Source organism: Stegodyphus dumicola, chromosome 10, assembly GCF_044657685.1.
Source record: "Stegodyphus dumicola isolate Sdum_Otavi_A_Nest chromosome 10, ASM4465768v1".
Lineage (NCBI taxonomy): Eukaryota > Metazoa > Arthropoda > Arachnida > Araneae > Eresidae > Stegodyphus > Stegodyphus dumicola.
Genome location: NC_140777.1, coordinates 144,428,270 through 144,446,813, shown reverse-complemented (window position 1 = coordinate 144,446,813; position 18,544 = coordinate 144,428,270). Strand labels below are relative to the sequence as shown.

The window sequence follows — 18,544 nt, the reverse complement described above, 5'->3', positions numbered from 1 at the left end:
TTTTTCTTTTTTTAATAATGTAAATTTAATCTTAATGAACGTAAGTTTATGAAAATAGAGGCTGAAATAAGTAAATATTTGAATTTAGCTAATAAATGCTGCATAAATACAGGCCTTCCAAAATTAACAAAGCAAGATTTCAATGAATTGAATGTAATTTTATATAATTGACAGATTCGAAATGAAAAGTAATATCCTATACTTTTTATTGTTATGCTGATTAGAGGGAGTAATTATCCTATGTTTAAAAATGACTTTCTGCAGATTATAAAGTATATAAAAATAACTTTTAAAATTACATATTTTTTAATTAAATGCGTTAAAAATAAAAAAAAATAAAAATTCTTATATTTATCACAGTGTTTTTGATCTTATATGAATAAAAATAAAATGGGTGTTCATCTATTAAAACATTGGGACATTAACAAAATTTTGCAGAATAATAGAAGTGGCAGTGTAATGATGTATATAAAAAATATATTGGCAGGCAAAAAAAAATTAAAGGAACAAGTATGAAAAGTTGCTTTGTGTTAATTCTGTGAAGTCCAGTGAAAAGTGATTAGTAGCTCAAATCAATATTATCTCACAGTCCAGTGGGATTCAGCTACGCTTACAGACATATGCATATTTTTTGTATTACCAATATAACACATGAGATGGCTGCAAGAAAGAGGGCTGTGTGCAAAGAAAATCATAGTTTCCCCCCCTTCCCAATTAACTCAAAATCTCATAGGCTGTAAAATGCACCACTTGCAATGATACAGGTATCATCATTGAAGTGTCATGGACTGGAGCCAACTTCATTTAATGAATCTGACTAACATAATTTCTGGAATTCGTGATGAGAAGGGGTTAATAAATTTAATAATAAAAAAACAAGGTAATTTCAGTTAATGTATTATTACAAAATTAATCAATACCAATTATAATGTACTATTTGGTTGTTTTTCATATGCAATAATTTTCACAAGTATAGTTTATTTATGTAGATATGAATGTTTACTTATTCATATATCTTAATATTTAATTTTCTAGGTTCTAAATGTTCAGACATTGAAGAAATACCCAAAGTGAGTGAATTTTTTCCCCCTGTAAGTTCAAAACTGTATCTTGAGTTATATTACCGTATTTACGTGAATCTAATGCGCATCGTTTTTGGCCAAATGTAGTTTTCAAAATTGAGGTGCGCATTAGATTCGAGTGCAAAGTTCGCCGATGACGTCAACCAAATTTCTCGACTACATTTACCGATACATTTATCATTCACACATTATTGCATAGAGGATACAAACTGCAGAGTACGTAGTCATGAAATGGAGGGCAAACAGAGAAGAATGTCATATGACGCTACTTTCAAACATAAAGTAATTCTTTATGCTGAAAAAAATGGCAATAGAAAGGCAGGGAGAGAGTTCAACGTAGCTGAGAGCAATGTTCGCTTGTGGCGGCAACAGAAATTGGCACTGTTTGCAACTAAAGCTAGTAGAAAGAAATTCACTGGCCCTCGCAAAAGAAGACACCCTAAAATTGAAGAAAAAGTTTTGGAATTTGTATGCGAAAGGAGGAAGAATGGACAACCTGTGACTAGTGACACCATAAGAAATAAAGCAAAAGAGGAGGCTGAAGTTCTTGAAATACCGAAACAAGAGTTTAAGGCTAGCTGTGGATGGGTGGATCGGTTTATGAAGCGGATGGGTTTATCTCTAAGACGCCATACAACAATATGCCAAAAGCTTCCTGCAGATTTTGAGGGAAAACTACTAACATTTCAGCGGTATGTCATCACACTTCGGAAGGAAAAGAATTTTTCAATGGGGCAAATTGGCAACGCTGACGAGACGGCAATTTGGTTTGATATGCCTCATAACTACATCATTACGGAGAAGGGGACTAAGGAAGGTATCATCAAAACTTCGGGATGTGAAAAACAACGCGTAACAGTGATGCTGGCAATAACAGTAGACGGGTGCAAACTTCCCCCTTTCTTAATCCTCAAACGGAAAACATGCCCTAAAACCCCTAAGAATGAAAAGCTGTTCCCAGATGATGTCCTGATTCAAAACCAAGAGAAGGGGTGGATGACGGAATCATTAATGCTTGATTGGCTCCAAAATGTATGGAAACACCGTCCCGGTGGGCTCTCTAATCCACCATCAATGCTTTGTCTGAACGCATTTTGTGGTCATCTCACCGACGACGTAAAAAAGAAGATGCACAGCCTCGGCAGTGATCTTGTTATCATTCCTGGAGGGATGACGTCTGTGTTACAACCCCTGGACGTTAGTATAAATAAACTTTTTTAAGGGGTACGTTCAGGCGGAGTACGAAAAATCGTTTTGTGAGCCAAACCGTGTATTGACCCCGTCAGGAAAAATTAAGCGTGCTGCACCGCACATTGTTGCACACTGGGTTTCTGCTGCCTGGAAAAGCATCGAAGCACCAATGATTGTGAAATCTTTCAAGAAATGCTGCATTTCAAATGCATTGAATGGCAGTGACGATGACGTGCTCTGGAACGCCGAGGATGAGGATGACGATGATGAGGAAAGAAGAAATGAATCTGCTTCTGACGAAGAGAGCTGCGAGCATTCCAGTGATGAAAACATTAGTGAATAAAGACGTTTACTATTAATCACTGATTGTAGAAACTGTTAGCTAGATAGAAATGTTACAATTTATTTCATGTTCATATTTTATGATAGATACCGTATATACGGTAGTGCTAATTAACAATGATTGTTTCACATGACAATAGCCCACTAATAGGTTAATTCTATGTTCTGCTGCTTTATGTATAAATCCATGGTTGTATAAAATATGGTATCTAAATTTAAATAAAATTATCATACCATTAATTGATAGTTTATATACAAATCCATTGTTGTATAAAATAAGATTCAATAAATTCCTCATATCATTGATGCACATTACATTTGCCGACAAACAATTTTTTTATTATTTAAAGTTTTAAAATGGGGATGCGCATTAGATTCGATGGCGCATTAGATTCGCATAAATACGGTATTATAATTGTTGTAACTCATGATTTAATATTATTAGCACAGTGTAAAAGTTTGCATTAGGTTTTGGTAAGTTGCACAAAAGTAAATCTTGTTTCTTAATTTAAACAAAGAAAAATATAGTAGCACTGGCAGTTAAAGTCCCATTTATCTAAAATTCGTATGACCCTATGCAGTGCAGCTAAATGACATTGAATGAGTGAATCTGAAGACTGACATCTCCATTATTTTTTTAGATAACATTTGTCTGGTTTGTTATCTAAAAAACCTCACTTTGCGTTCTTTTTATTTGTTTTGTTTTGCTGTATTTTCTCACCACAAGTTGATGCAAGTTTGGTTTGAATTATTTCCTAAACAGATTCTTCTTTACTGCAATTGATTTCATGGCTTGGGATTTGTGAAGGGATGAAGAAATATGAATTCTGTTTCAGACATGTTCTTCATAAAAGAAAGCTTGTGTCTGAATAACCAACTTCTGAAGTTAAAATGTTACTCGAAGTCAAAATGATATGCAGCTTTGTCTTTTGTCGGGGAGGGGGAAGTGTCATAATATAATACAGATGTGGCTTGGATCACGCATTCTTTTAATTATTGCAGTATGATTCATTTACTCATATTGTTAGAGGTTAACATTATTGTCTACCAGCACAGGATCCACAAGGCAGCTGTAAAACAGTTTCGATTGTAGACCTGTCTCAGTCCTATGTAAGTACCCTAAAAAAATTATAATTTAATAAAATTCTCTGCCTTTTGTTTCTCTGCTGTTACTAGTAATAATTGTTGGCTATATTGCATTTCCTGATGATACTGCCAATGTTGTTAGTACGCTATATTGATGTTATGCTAGTGTCAACCATATGTAGAACTAATCATATGCATGTAACAAACTTTTGAAAGTGACTAATATACATTAATCCTGTTGCTCGCTATTACACCATTATCAAGATTTTTAATTTATCATATTGATGATATGCTAGTGTCTAATGTTGGTTGAATGACAGTGTTGGTTCTATGAAATGACAATTTTATGCAATCTCAATCCCATGCAATGTCAATTCTATGCTGTGTCAGTCCTATGAATAAAACTCTTTTACTTTAGCTAACCTATTAACTGACAGTACTGAAGAACAGTTCCTGCCCACTACATCTAAATTAAAAAGAACAATCTCTGAAATTGGTATTATGGACAGGAAGGGCTAAGAACTTTGAATTCTCTGCCTCTCAGAATAGCATTAAGCAGTTATTGAAGATATAAATACTCAGACTGATGTTGTCGTAATGTCTTCATTCTTGTACCCTAGCCTGTGAATTCCTTTAGGTTGCAGGATTGTTTAAGCTGTCATCACTGTATATATATATGCCTTTACTTTTCTTTCATCTTTTTGATGGATGATTAAGTTTTTTTTTTTTTTTTTAATTCGAGAAAGAAAAAAACTTTTTAGATGGTCACATATCCATATATTCTAAATAATCATTCTACAGATTTTTGGCAATTGATAATTAAATTTCCACAGTTATGTTATTAATTAACGAGTTATGAAATATTATCAATAATAATATACTATTGATAACCGCCTGATTAAGATGAAATAGTACTTTACTCTTATAATCCCTTGAATCTCCTGGTGATCTGCTAATATAAGATGCATTAATTTGAATTTTACTAATGAACTGAATATCTTTTCAGATATTTTTGCAATCAGATTTTAATTTAGAAGATCCCGAAACTTTCAATGCTGTTATACCCTGGTCACAGTTATATAACCAAGGAGGACATGACAGTTCTGTGCAAAAAAATTCTGTCAAGCTCTTACAAGAAAAGGTATACATGTATTTTCTGCTTAATAAATAGTTTTAAAAGTCTGTATATTTCTTTGAAATAAATGTATAATGTTAACTCTCGATTTTGTCTCACTACTGCTATTTCTTTATATATACAATAAAAAGTCTTTAATCTGGAATGATCTATAATCTGGACCTCAAAGCTATAAACTTTCTGCGCATGCGTAAATCCATAATGCGTTTACGCATGGGCATAATACCTTTATGCATAATACGTTTACACATGTGTGTTTAATGTATAACGGACAGTATAAGCTAAGCTAAAATTATCTAATTATCTATTTCAGTTAATGTTGCTGATTGCGTTGTTCCTTAATCTTCTAATTGGATCCGGCTTATTATTTTTTCCCAAACTGTTAGAGCAATTTTATAAAAGTAAGCTTGAACTTTCAATTATGTCAAAGAATTTCCGATTCTGGAGCTGCCAAAGGATCTACAAAGCAAAAGCATGTTTTGATGTCCATCAAACAAAAAGTGGAATTGCTGCAAAAAATGTATAAAGGCATATCCTTTGTTTCTCTAACCATTCCGAAATCTGTTTATCAATTTCACGCTGCTCTGCGGGGGGGGGGGGGTCGCGGCGTGCAATGAACTGGAAATTGATCTGCCAGCACTATCCTTTTCTTCAGGGCAGATGTTTTTATTTTATTCGGCGTATAATTCCTTACTAAATGTAGTATTTCATCTTGATGTACTCCGTCTTTGATTTGATTTAAATCAAATTCCTTGTCATTATAAATATCACGAATACACATCAAATAGTTTTCTGGTTGCAATTTTCTAATTTCAACTATGCGTAATGTATGCTTTACGTGTGCGTACGTTGAAAGAAACGTTTAATAAAGTAAACAAATAAATATTAAGCTTTTTTTTTTTTTTTTTTTTTTTTTTTTTTGTAAATTTTGATACCCTTTAGATCATAATTGCTCCTTATTTCATAAATTACGGTTTCATATTTTTAATTTTATAATTTTTGCATGCCATCTTACCAGAAATTGATGTTCTATAATCCGGAAAAACTGATAATCCGAAGTCCCGACGAGTCCAGATTAAAGACTTTTGATTGTATATTTAAATTTCAATTAATATGCTGTAGATATTTATATGTAATTATTAATAAATTGTTATTAACTAACTGCTAATATTGTATCATTAGAGATTTTGGCAAATCCCTGAATATTTGCATTCTGTCTTTCATTGTTCATATTAATATTCATTATTTCTTTTAATTGTAAAAATAATTGCTTGGAAACTCTGATATATCATTTTTTCGCATTGTTTGCGATATTTTTCTGTCTACTTCATGTATATTGCCATTGCCAGGATCGCAATTCGGAGCTTGACATTTATTCTGATGTATAAATATTTTGTATTAGTGTAATATATTATATTAGGCATGTGCTAAGAATTACCATTTTTACTATGGATTGTTAGTCCATTTTTACTATGGATTGTTTGTATTTTAACTGTTTGTCCTGTCCTTGTGTCTATCTTGAAGAAGTACACTGAAATTTATGAAATGTCTGAATTTCAGCTTTATCATAAGATGAATTATTAATGTATAAAATATAAAATTAATTAAATAGTTCCAGTTTTGTTATAGATTCGTGGATACTTTCAGTAGATTTTATATGAAATATATGCTTATCATTAATAAAATATTTATTGTTCAAGGGTAACTGGTAGAATCTTGTGATACATAGGAGATGGAACTGTGTATTTTAACAAAACACCTAATTAAAACTCTTAAAAAGTTTAATATGAAAAGTAAAATTGTATCACACTGCTGTGCAGATTTTGGTAATGGTGAAAATATGATGCAGATAACTCAAATATAGATATCTAGGGAGTAACAATACAGAACAAACCTGATAATCATGCAAAATTAAAATAAGAAATAAGATAAAAATTGTTAGGAATTCATGCATTGTGCTCATGTTGTTCATGTATTTACATGAAAAGAAATTGATTAATTGTCTTTTCTCTTAACATGTATAGAAATAACTGTAATTAAAATACAAAGTGTTTTACACTTTTTTTTTACGGCAAGAGAAGAAATCTAAAAGAATGCATGTTTGCAGCTATTGAGTATCCATCTTCCCTCCAAAAAACAGTATTAGTACAACACGATAACAAATTTTGGAACAGCTAGCATATAACCCCATTTTTTTCCCCAACCATAAATGTTGCCAATCTGTTATACTGTGTTCTGGTCACCAGATGTAAGCAAGCAGAACTTTCATGTAACAGTTAGGCACCCAGATTTTCTATTTATTATTATTATTATTAGATTTGGAGTGCTATTAAATTAGTAAGTAACACTGTAGTGTTTTATTGATGTTTAAAATAAGTATTTTAAATTTTTTAATGTTAAATCAAAAAATTTGTTGAAAATTTTGATATTTCTCATTTTTATAAAATGTAATTCAGATTATTTCTACATTTTTTGCTTTGAAAAGGAAGATGGAATTCCATTCAACTTATATAAATTTTTGGGATACCCCCCCCCCCTCAATTTGTAGCTGTGAGAGTGTGGGAGAAATTATCCAATGAGTAAACAAATTATTTCATTCAAATTCTTGAAATTATCTAATTTTCGGCAATAACCGTTTCTGAGGGTGAAATTTCCATTCAAATTAATTCGCTTAAATTTTTATGCATGTCAATTTTATAGCAGACATAAATTTAATGATGTGAAAAACAAAATTATTTTTGAAGAAGTTTGAATAGATTTCACTATATCTGACCCTTGAGAAAACACACAAAAAGACCATTTAAATAAAAATATTTAATAAAATAATAAAAATAAAATTTATTGATAAGATTTTCACAGTACTGATGTATGCTAAATATTGATTAATAATTCCTTAGAGTCACAAAGCAAAAGTCACCATTCAATTTCATGAACAATTTCTAAAAATTTTGTAACTGTGTCGAGTCATTTTGCTGTACACGCTTTGAGAACATGTATTCTACTAAAAGTTTCCAAGGTAGCCGTGATTTAATATGCTACCATGTACACTGCACAAAACAAGGGGGGGGCAGTTCTATATCTACCGCTCTACTGGGCTGATTGATGAAATTCAATTTGCGTTTTTATGTCTCAAAAATGCGACGTAGGATATATATTACAGTTATATATGGCCTTGTTCTAATGTAGGTATTTTGACACAAAATTGAATTTTTTCTAAAATGACATGCAATTTTTTTTCTATATTTCGATTCTATGACTCACTATGTCAAACTGCCCAATTTTGTAAAACTCACATGGGTACTTTTTAAAAAATTAGCCCTCTAAATTTTAGCTCCTCAATGTTGTTTGAATTTTATTAATACAGTACAAAATCCGAAATCTGGATGTCCATTATGTGGAATGATCTAAAATCCAGATCTTAAAGCCACCAACAACGTTTTTCTGGTAGGCTTCACACATGCGCGTTTGATTCTCCCCTCCATGCGTAATAAAACATCTGGAGAGTCATAATTCTTAATTTCACTTCGACACTAAATAAAATACCTTGTTATTGATTGAAGAAACAATCATTTTAGCATAAATTTGTACGATCAGTTACCTGGCGAATCACTATTTATTATACTTTCCTTTTGTCACTGCATGTTTATCAAAACATGACAACTTGAGTAATGATTCATGTAGCAATGCCTAAAAAAATTTTTTATGTTAGTAATTGAATAATAAAGGAGTATGGTAACTTTTTATGTTAACATTACGCTTGGCGATGATTACAGATTTAAGCTAAAATGCTCTCAAAAATGTTGACGAGGAAAAATTTACCAAGCATTTCTTTCCGTATCCTAAAACTAGATTTTGTTGGTGATACTCATAGACCCAAAGATTACATTTAGAGCTATTTAAGAATAACTGACTTATATTCTCATAAACCTAGAACCAGCTCCAGCGCTCCTATGGCCACACCGAGTCGCATATTTTAGCGACCCACAGAGACTGCATCTGGCAGTAAGATATCTAGTGCCTGCCCTCAGTAAAGCTTAAGTATATGTGAAAATTTATTTATTCAGAACTCTGATGAGCCTTAAGCATGTGCAAGAAATAGACATAAGTATAATAAATAACTAAACTAATACAAGTCAGGCTTAATTGTCTCAGTACACTATAGAAGCGAGATAAAATTTAACGAAACAACTTGTCATTAGTCGCCAAGCTCATGATGCATAGTCAAATATGTATAGTAAAGGATAGCTAAATTTGATGATGATAACCACTAATTTTAAAGATTTTCCAAAGGTGAAATTTTCCAATTAACAGATTTTGTAAAGAAATGTGGAGAAGTGGTAATAAATGAAAATGATATAAAAGAAGTTATTCATTGTGATGACAATGCTTCTCAATCATCAATCAATTAATAAATGACAAAATCTGTAGTATGGTTCTAGATCCAGAAAATACTGCTACCAGTAGTGAAAAAAGTGACAGAGAAGTTACTGAAAACGAGAAAGTTTTCATTGACATGTTAGTTGGAATTGTCAAAACAGCAGTTACAGGACTCAACAATGTAACTGAACAAGAGATTATGTCTGTCTATAGAATTAAAAAGAAAGTGTTAGCTCAAAAAATGAAGCAACTTAAACAACTTACATTGAAAGAAATGTTATAAATATTAAGCTTTTCTTTTCTTTTTTTTTTTTTTAAATCTTGTATACTGTTTAGATCATAAATACTTCATTATTTCATAAATCATGATTTCATATTTTTTTTAATTTTATAATTTCTACTTGCCATCTCACTAGATTTAAACTGATGATCTAATTAATATCCAGAATTGTCAAAGTCTTGACGAATCCGGATTTCGGACTTTGTACTGTATCACCCTTTTTATTAAACTGACTTGATTCCTTTTTCCAGAATTTAAGGTTAATCCAAATATAATTCGCCCATTTTTTTATGAATTATTTTTAAAGTTTGTAATTTTAAGTATTTTCTAGAAATTTTTCAAAACACTTTTTTGTAGTAGCATAACCTATAACATTAACATTGTCTTAAAGTAGACTAAATTTTTAATTCAAAATTTTCTAAGATATACATGAATTTACATATTGAAGCATTTTGAATTTTGGCATCTTTTATTTGAGCACTAATAACGCCAAATGTGGTTTACACACTTTGTTAAAATTATTTGAAAGTATAAACAATGACTTTTTTTTTTTCCTGCTCATCTACAATGAAAAAAAGAAAAAGAAAATAGGTTGCTGTAAATTAAGAAGTTCGCCAAGTAAATTATTCTTTGTGAAAGCTGAAAAACATACACCAGGATAAATTTTTGAATTTCTCCATAAATTTCACAAAATTTAATATTTAGGCATAATTTGAGCCATAGAATCGAAATATGAAAAAAAATTTGCATATCATTTCAGAAAAAGTCCGATTTTGTGTCAAAATACCTAGATTAGAACGATATATATAAATCTTATAACATATATAAATCTAATACATATCCTAAGTCGTGCTTTCAAGACATGAAAAACGCAATTTGAGTTTCGTCAATTGTCCCAGTAGAACAGGAGATATAGAATTGTCCTCCCCCCTTTTTATTTATTTATTTATTTTTTTATTTTTATTTTATTTTATTTTATTTATTTATTTATTTATTTTATTTATTTTTTTTTTTTTGGGTGCAGTGTACCTCTAATTTTATTGGTACATACTCTTGTAATTTCATCCACAAATGTAATGCTATGGTTTACAGTTAAATGGTCAAAGCCCAGGATGTCTAAGCTTTGATAAGCCCTCAAATAGACTGAAATTATAGTTGTGTCCCTGGGTATATTCACTCTTGAATAACACTGAGTATTTGCACTGTGCAATCATGCACAGCCACAAAAAAATAAAGTGTCTCCACTATCACATTCAACTCTTCCAAACACCCACTGCTCTTCTACATGATGACCCTAATGATATCTTCTCTTTTTGAATTTGCTTTCATCAGTATCAATTGATTTATCAGGTCCACCAATCATCTTGCTGTTCATTCCGATGTATTCCATAGTTGTTTGTTCCATAATTGTTTCAATGTATTCCATAATTACCTGCATTGGCTCCAGGAGTCCATTATGTTTAATCCAAAACCATATCTTTGATGTAGCTGTTTTTTTAATAATTATATATGATTCAAAGATTTCAGCTATACCGAGTGAGCTTTTGGAAACCATGATAATACTGAACTAGTCTTTAAGGTATAGCAAACACTGCTGTTATTTTTCCCCACACTACCGTGTTATGCCATCTGAGAGTTTGTGATCATTCTTCAGACCCATCGAACAGTTGCATTTGGGGCATAGCATACTATTCTGAATCAGTTCAGCTTTCTTTAAAAATTCAAGCAAAATTTCTTGCTTTGTGCACAGAAACACAAAGAACAACCTAATGGGGATACCATTTTTTCCCCAAGCAATTATCAATAACTGGAAAGAATTAGTTATAATTGTTTGGTATTTTTCTGTTGTACTCTTTAGTGGTGCCATATGACCTCCCCCAAAAATGCTAACATTGTAATCTAGAAAGTACAAAGAGCATTCAAAAAGTTCCCAGAATTTCTTTGTAACTCTTTATCACCACAAATAATTAATTTATTTTTTACTACCACTATATTTATTTACTACCGGAATTCATAACAGGCAGTGTAGCTGAAGTTAGAAGGGTGTGATGATCAGTTGGTGTGATGTCGAAGTTTGAGCAAATGATGAACGTCAAGTTCATGTGCAGATTGTCGAAATCTGCTTCAGATGCTTTATTAGCCTACAAACATTTTACAGGGACAATTCTTTAACCTTTTGAGGCCGGGGCTTTCGTAGTAGAAAAGCTACCAAAGGACGGGGAATCTTGAACCGAATGCTTTCCCCCCTTTAAGAAATCACCTCCTATCTGCAACAAAGATTCTTGTGTAGTTTAATGGATTCTCAGAGGGGTGCATCTATATTGCAAAAGGAAGACCTTTGAAAGAGATCAGTGGTTAAAACTCTAGGGACATCAAATTTGACATTTCACCCCACTTTTCAGCCTGGAAAATGGGGGAAAAAGATATGGCCACTAAAGTGGACAGCCCCGTCTTCAAAAGGTTAAAGCAAACAGGGGGACAGGAATTGCTGGAAGACGAGAGCTGTAGTGGGAGACCTTCAACCTCCAGAAACAAAGAAATGGTCAAGCAATTCAGACATTTAATCAGATCAGACCAAATAATGACCATCGACAAGTTGGCACAGGTGGTGGGGATCTCTCATAGATTCATTCACACAATCTTGTCAGATGATTTGAAGATGAAATGTGTCAGTGCAAAGTATGACCAGTGGCTGCTGATCAAATGGAAACTCGGTAGTTAACTGCCGCAAATGTTTTGAAAAAAGCACAGAAGACCCAACATTTCTTGAGACAATGGTTACTGGTGACGAGACCTGGGTGTATGTTTATGACCCAGAGACAAAGATGCAGTCATGTGAATGGCACAAAATGACCTCTCCTTCCTCGATCAAAGAAATCACATCATATCAAATCAAAAACAAAAGTTATGCTCATTGTGTTTTCTACCAAGAAGATATGGTGCATCATGAATTTCAGTTAGTCAAACTGTTAATGACTCTTTTTACATTTGCAAAAAAATTTATGTGTACCTCTTTTTACATGCAAGTTTTGAAAAGACTGAGGGAAGCAAGGTACTCTTCTGTTATCAGGACTGGATTCAGAAATGTGTCTGTGCATGCACGTGTCTATGCATAGTGTGCATATGTGTGGGTGTAGACAGGCATACATACATATTGTTACTTTTTTTTTCTGACACCAGTTGTTACGTTATTTCCTTCCATCACGTTCGTACGGGGTTCGTGTAGATTGGGAGTGAATAATAATAAAACTTGATAATGAAGTGTCAAAACACACTTTATTTACAAATATTAATCAGGACAGCTCCAAAACACTTTTACAGTCATCAAAGATCTACAATAAACACGCCGGAACAATCAGCGACACAGCCTTCACACTGTCAGGCAATAACGGTGGAGACAGCTTCACCGCAAAGCACCCGAGTACAGCTCCCGACTCTGCTCGGTCGTTCTCAGAACTCCACGTATTCTCGAGACTCTCCACACTACAACTTGCGATGCACTCGACGACACACAGCTCCTGACTCTTCTGTTCAGTCGTTCCTGGAGCTTATCACACTCTCTCAATGATGCACTAACCATGATACACTAAGAGACTCTTCGACGCACTCGACGACTCACTCGGCACGCGCTGCCCGGCTGTCAACTCGATCGACTCCACACAGACTGACTATCTCGAACTATGCGAGGCACACTCTCTGACTGCAGACCAGCAGGGTTTATATAGCTTTCAGCTTGTGTTCGAGAACAATCTGGACTAAACCGGTAAGAATCGTTCCAGAAGGTTCTCCATCCGTCCATGGCATATCACCAATTTTGTCGCCAAATGGGCGATTTCGCGCCAAATGTGGCAACCCTGCCTTCCTTTGTCATTTATGGAAACCCTAAACCTGCTTTGCAGGGAAGCCATGTTACTGCACCTGTACATTTTGTAACAATATATAGATGCATACACAAACACATACATCTGTGCATACATGCATATATCCATACATTTCTAAATCTGGTCCCAGTAATAGAAGAGTACTGGAGGCAATTCGAAGAAAATGCCCGGACAAACGACAATGAGGATGGTTACTGCATCATGACAATGCTCCCTCCCACACATCGATTGCTGTGTAGGCATGGCTTGCAGAAAAGAACATTAAACTCCTCCACCAGCCTCCTTATTCACCAGATTTAGGATAATTGGATTTCTGGCTCTTCCCCATGATCAAAATGGGCCTCAAAGGTAACTGTTTTGGCACCACAGAAGACATCAAAACTAAGGCTTCGGAAGATACAACAACAGGACTTTCGTCGTTGTGGTATCTTTTGAAATAGCAATAGCAGGATCAGTGGAGCAAGTGTATGTGTTCTGACTGAACCTACTTTGAAGGTGATTATGTATATAGGTATTGTAGCACTCGAAACACTTTTAGTGGTCTGGCATACTGTGCAATGTCCTTCTGTTAATGGCACAAGACAATATGAATCTGATTGTCTCAAAAAGTTATGTGCATGAAGTCCAGGAAATGAATGGATTTTTGGTTTTGTGTGAAACAGATATGGTTATTTCTCTCTTGAAATTGAGGTATGCCAGTTCTGCTTCTGTACCTTTGTGCAAATGTGAATGCAAAATCCATCCAGCAACAACAGCTATAATTAATGCCTTGCTAAATAGATTCCAGTACCATTTTTTGTTTCTAAGTATAGGTTGATATGATCCAAGAAACCTCTCTAGCAAATTGATTCCCCCCATCCCTTCACTGTACATTTTTATAAGATATGGCTGAGAAATATCAGTTTTTCTTTTTTTGGACTTGACAAAATCTCTTAGCTTTACTGACAGGTTCATGTGTTGAATAATTGGGTGCTATGGTTACTACAGCACTGTCTTTCCAATGGCAAATGTAAACTTGTCGATAACTTCAGTAATCGAAATTTACTCTTTGCTATTTTAAAGCTTTCTTTGGAGACCTGAGAGAGCATCTTTCTGTGTGAAAATCCTGAATTGTGCCAGTTGCTCTAAAGCTCTTTTAAGATAAACCCATGAACAATTTATGGGATGAAAAAAAGGTGTAAAAAGAAATTTCGTGCTTATCTGGATTTTAAACACTTGATAGAAGTTCCCACACAACTAGATCCAAGAGGGGAGTTTTCTTTACTGAACTTTTTTCACTGTAGATTCTCAGCGTATTAATAATCATTATTGGAACACATCCATATTTTATAACCAAACTGAAATGCTTTTCCTCAGATGAACATATTAATTGAATGATAACCAAAAATGGGGGCCACCGATTCATCTATACCAATGGTCACCAAACTTATGAAGCTTCTGAGCTACTATACTGTTTTTAAGTCCTACTGTAAGCTACCAACCAAAAGAACTACCAACTTTAAAAAATATCTTACATTTGTTTATTGCCTTTCTAGTAAATATGAAATCAATTTTAGTTAAACTGTTATAACAGAAAGAAACTGAAATTGAATTGTACCTAAGACAGAAATTGAAGTTCACTTAGTAATAAATAGCAAATATAATAACATATTTTTTTATCAGACTTCTTAACTTTAATGAGAAGGATGGAACTTTTTTTGTCATCACATTTTTTAGTGTTGGAGCAGTAGGTAATGGCTGCTATTCAAATACAGTTGTCCAAGTGTTCATCAGGGAGTCTGTTTCTGTACTTATTTTTAATAAATTTCATAGTGGAAAAAGAAATCTCGCACAGATATGTAGAGCTGAGCATTGTCTTCACTTTGAGACAAACCTGGACAAAAATTGGGTACTTTCCTTTAGGAACAGGTGGCCAAATATTTTCAGAGCTTGAAGAAAGCCATTTGGCACATAAATCATTTTGAAAACCGATGAATTCTAACTCTACTGCAGCATAGTTTTCTTGAAAATCAAAATGTTCCATGACACAAGTACTCTTCAGCATTAATTTCTAGAAAAGGTGATTTGACAAACTGTGCAACAATTGACATCCTTTTGAAATCTTGAAAGTGTTTGTTGAATTCTATTCTCAGATCTGAAATAATTTCAACATATTTTTTGCTATTGTAAGGAGGAGTTGAAGACACTTGCTTGCCAATGTTTTGTTTGTTTCAAACAGGCAAAGTGTTTGTATTTGCTTTGTATGATATTTTTTCCCACAGCTTCAGCTTTTTTTAGAATGAAGCAACATCTGATATTGTTCCACTAATAGCTTTATTCTTACCGTGAAGCTGCAAGTTAAAGGTATTTAGCTTTTCAGTGATGTCTGAGAAAGAAGCAAAATCTTGAAAGACAGAAATTTCGGAAAGCTGTCAACTTTATGACATAAGTTTCTGAATTCTTTCTTTCTGCCTTCTGTCGCAAAAGGCTCCATCAGTTTCTAAGCCCACCAACTAATTTATAGGAATATTTTCTGAGTTCATAAGATCTTTAACTGCTAAAAATATGTCCTATTCTGTAGTGTGCCCTGTTAATGGTATAATCTTTACCATTTCCTCTCTTGTTTTGAAATTATCAAAACCCATTCTTGCAGAAACCTCTGCTGAGCTGTATCAACTATATCGATTGATTCATCAAATTGCAGAGAGAAATAGTTGGTAGTGATCAAAGTTGTTAGGTAACATTGGAACTCATAACCTCAACCCTTCCAATTTTTTTGTTTGCATAAAGCTGTATAGACTTAATAGCAGATATCTCAGTTTTATTTTTAAAGCTAATATCAAATAATGCATCTGCAGCTTATAAAAATGCAACTTTGATTATTTCATCATCTTCGTATGGTCTCTTATCCCATGCAATAATATTTGAAACTTGGAATGATGCTCCAGTTGCTGCTTTGTTCTTGTTTAATTGTTTTTTAAAAGTTGATTATTGAGCATTAAGTTTAAATTCTAGCTGCCTTACGTTTTCTTTCCTTAGAGCAGAATTCAGTGGGGAATCCTTTTCAATCCCTGTGTGAATGGTTTTGAAGTGACATTCGACATTCCTGTTCTTCCCGACTCGTATGCTTGCTTAGTACAGTAAATATGCACATTTATCCTTTACTGGGTAAAGAAGTAATCAGTTTCCCATTCTGAATAAAAGTGATAAGTTTTTTTTCCCTTTCTGCTTGAACGCACCATCATTAGAACAGACCTAGCTTAGTAAAAATACATAAGTCAAACTATCCAAGTTCAGCAAATGTCTAATATACACATGAAAAACATAATGTGCACAAGCTCATGTATATATAGTCAACTGTGGCTGACAATGGCAGTTGCATAGGAGGAACAAGCAGTTGTTGTCATCAGAACCCCTTGTTATTAGCATCAGCTCAGTGGAGGAATCAAGGTTAGCCAACCGGAGTGTTAACACGATCTACCAAAAATGTGTTCGCAAGCTACTAGTAGCTTGTGATCGACAGTTTGGCAATAGTATAAGCCTTTCCAACTGAGTCATAAACTACCACTAACCTATCAATATATGTTACCTGAGTTTCTTTAGCAGATGTTGAGTAACCCCTTTACGATCTGTATGGGATTGTGTGAGGGGAGAAATGGGGAGGTTATATGGGTGTCAAAAACAGATTAACACTCATAAACAACTTTTCTCGACACTTACTGAACTTTTTACATTTGGAAAATCTTCCTCCGTGCTTCTATTCACTGTAATCAAAGTAATTTTACATGAATTTTTTAAGTTTGCTCATAGAAAAGTAAGGTAAAAGCCGAAATGATGATTTTTTTACCAAAATACTATTATTTTAGCAACATTATGTCACTGTTAAAAAAATCAAACCATATATTTTATGTCAACATTTTTACAGAGCAATATGAATAAAATTGTATTTTTTGCAAAATTTTAAAATTGATGTTTCATTAATGGAACATTGACATGTAAAGGGTTAATGTAATCATGCTTTCATATAAAAATTCTTGCTGTGCAATTTCACTCACATTTTCTTTTTGGTCACCTCTCTTTTTCACTTTGCTGTAGATTTTTAAAGTTTGTCTGATGTAAAACGTCCTTTAAGAATAAGGAGGTGCTGTAGTGCTATTTTAATTTGTGTAAAAAGGTAACAATTGAGTTCGGCCATGTGTGCAAGTTTCTGGCTTATGCATCCATCTACCATATCAAGTTATTACAACAAGCTTCTTCCATTTTCATTCCCTGAAGCTTAATGGTACTTACGTATCATCTCAACCACCTCAGTAGAAGTCGCCAAATTCTGTCAACCATATCAGAGTAATTAATGTGACAAACTCTGGTAACCATGTTCATAACAGTCCTTCTGTTAAGCAACATCACTATTTTCATATGTATTCTTTTATTTATTTATTATTATTTCCCCCTTGTCTTCAAAGTTCTAATGATTTTTGTAGACAATTCATAATTTTTTTCCTCCATTCAACTCAATTTAAAAATACTGCTTGTGGAATATGCCAGCAATAAGAGAAACTGTGGTAAACTTTATGCAGGATTAATTCTTTTCGCTACAAAATCACTGAAGACAACAATAATGAGATATGTTCGATAGACAGCCAGCATGCAGTGCCATGTTTGAGCAATTTTATGTTGTTTTTAAAGTGAAAATTGATGACTGTGTACATGGGGAAAAGAATGGCTCTAAAAATTAAAGAATGATTTCGTGAAAATGTAGTGTTTTATTATTTTTTTAATATATCACATAGTCTTTATTTAATAATTAAAATTCTGATTTTAAATTTGTTTTATTTTGATATGTTGGTTTTGCTAATTTATAGTTTGGGAATGTTTATAAAGGCTCGAAAATTGTTAACTTGCACCTGATAAGTAATTCTTATCTTTTCATCTATAAAAAATCATCAAAGTATGTTGAAGTGGTTGTGTTAACATATAGGTACTGCTGAATTTGCTAAGAGAAAAATAATTTTAATTATTGAAGAGTTAAAGGAAAATTAATTTAGAATACTGTAAATTAAAATCTTATTTTTAAATTAGGATAACTTTTTTGGCAGCTCAGAAAGCTGAAATGAAATTTTGAGAACCACTTATCAAAATTGACATTAAATATTATGAATAATGCAACAAAGGATATATTTTATGCTTTCTT

At 33.1% G+C, this 18,544-nt stretch overlaps 1 protein-coding gene across 4 annotated transcripts in view; it reads left to right on the top strand.

The window, feature by feature from the left end:
• The window catches only part of scat (VPS54 subunit of GARP complex scat), a 132,028-nt gene that overhangs the window by 15,477 nt on the left and 98,007 nt on the right, over positions 1–18,544 (top strand). For all 4 annotated transcript variants that reach the window (XM_085825638.1, XM_085825637.1, XM_085825636.1 and 1 more), the window contains exons 4-5: positions 1,036–1,070; positions 4,708–4,842. In XM_085825638.1, coding sequence (XP_085681764.1) covers positions 1,036–1,070; positions 4,708–4,842 — 170 coding nt within the window. The remainder of the gene's footprint in view (positions 1–1,035; positions 1,071–4,707; positions 4,843–18,544) is intronic.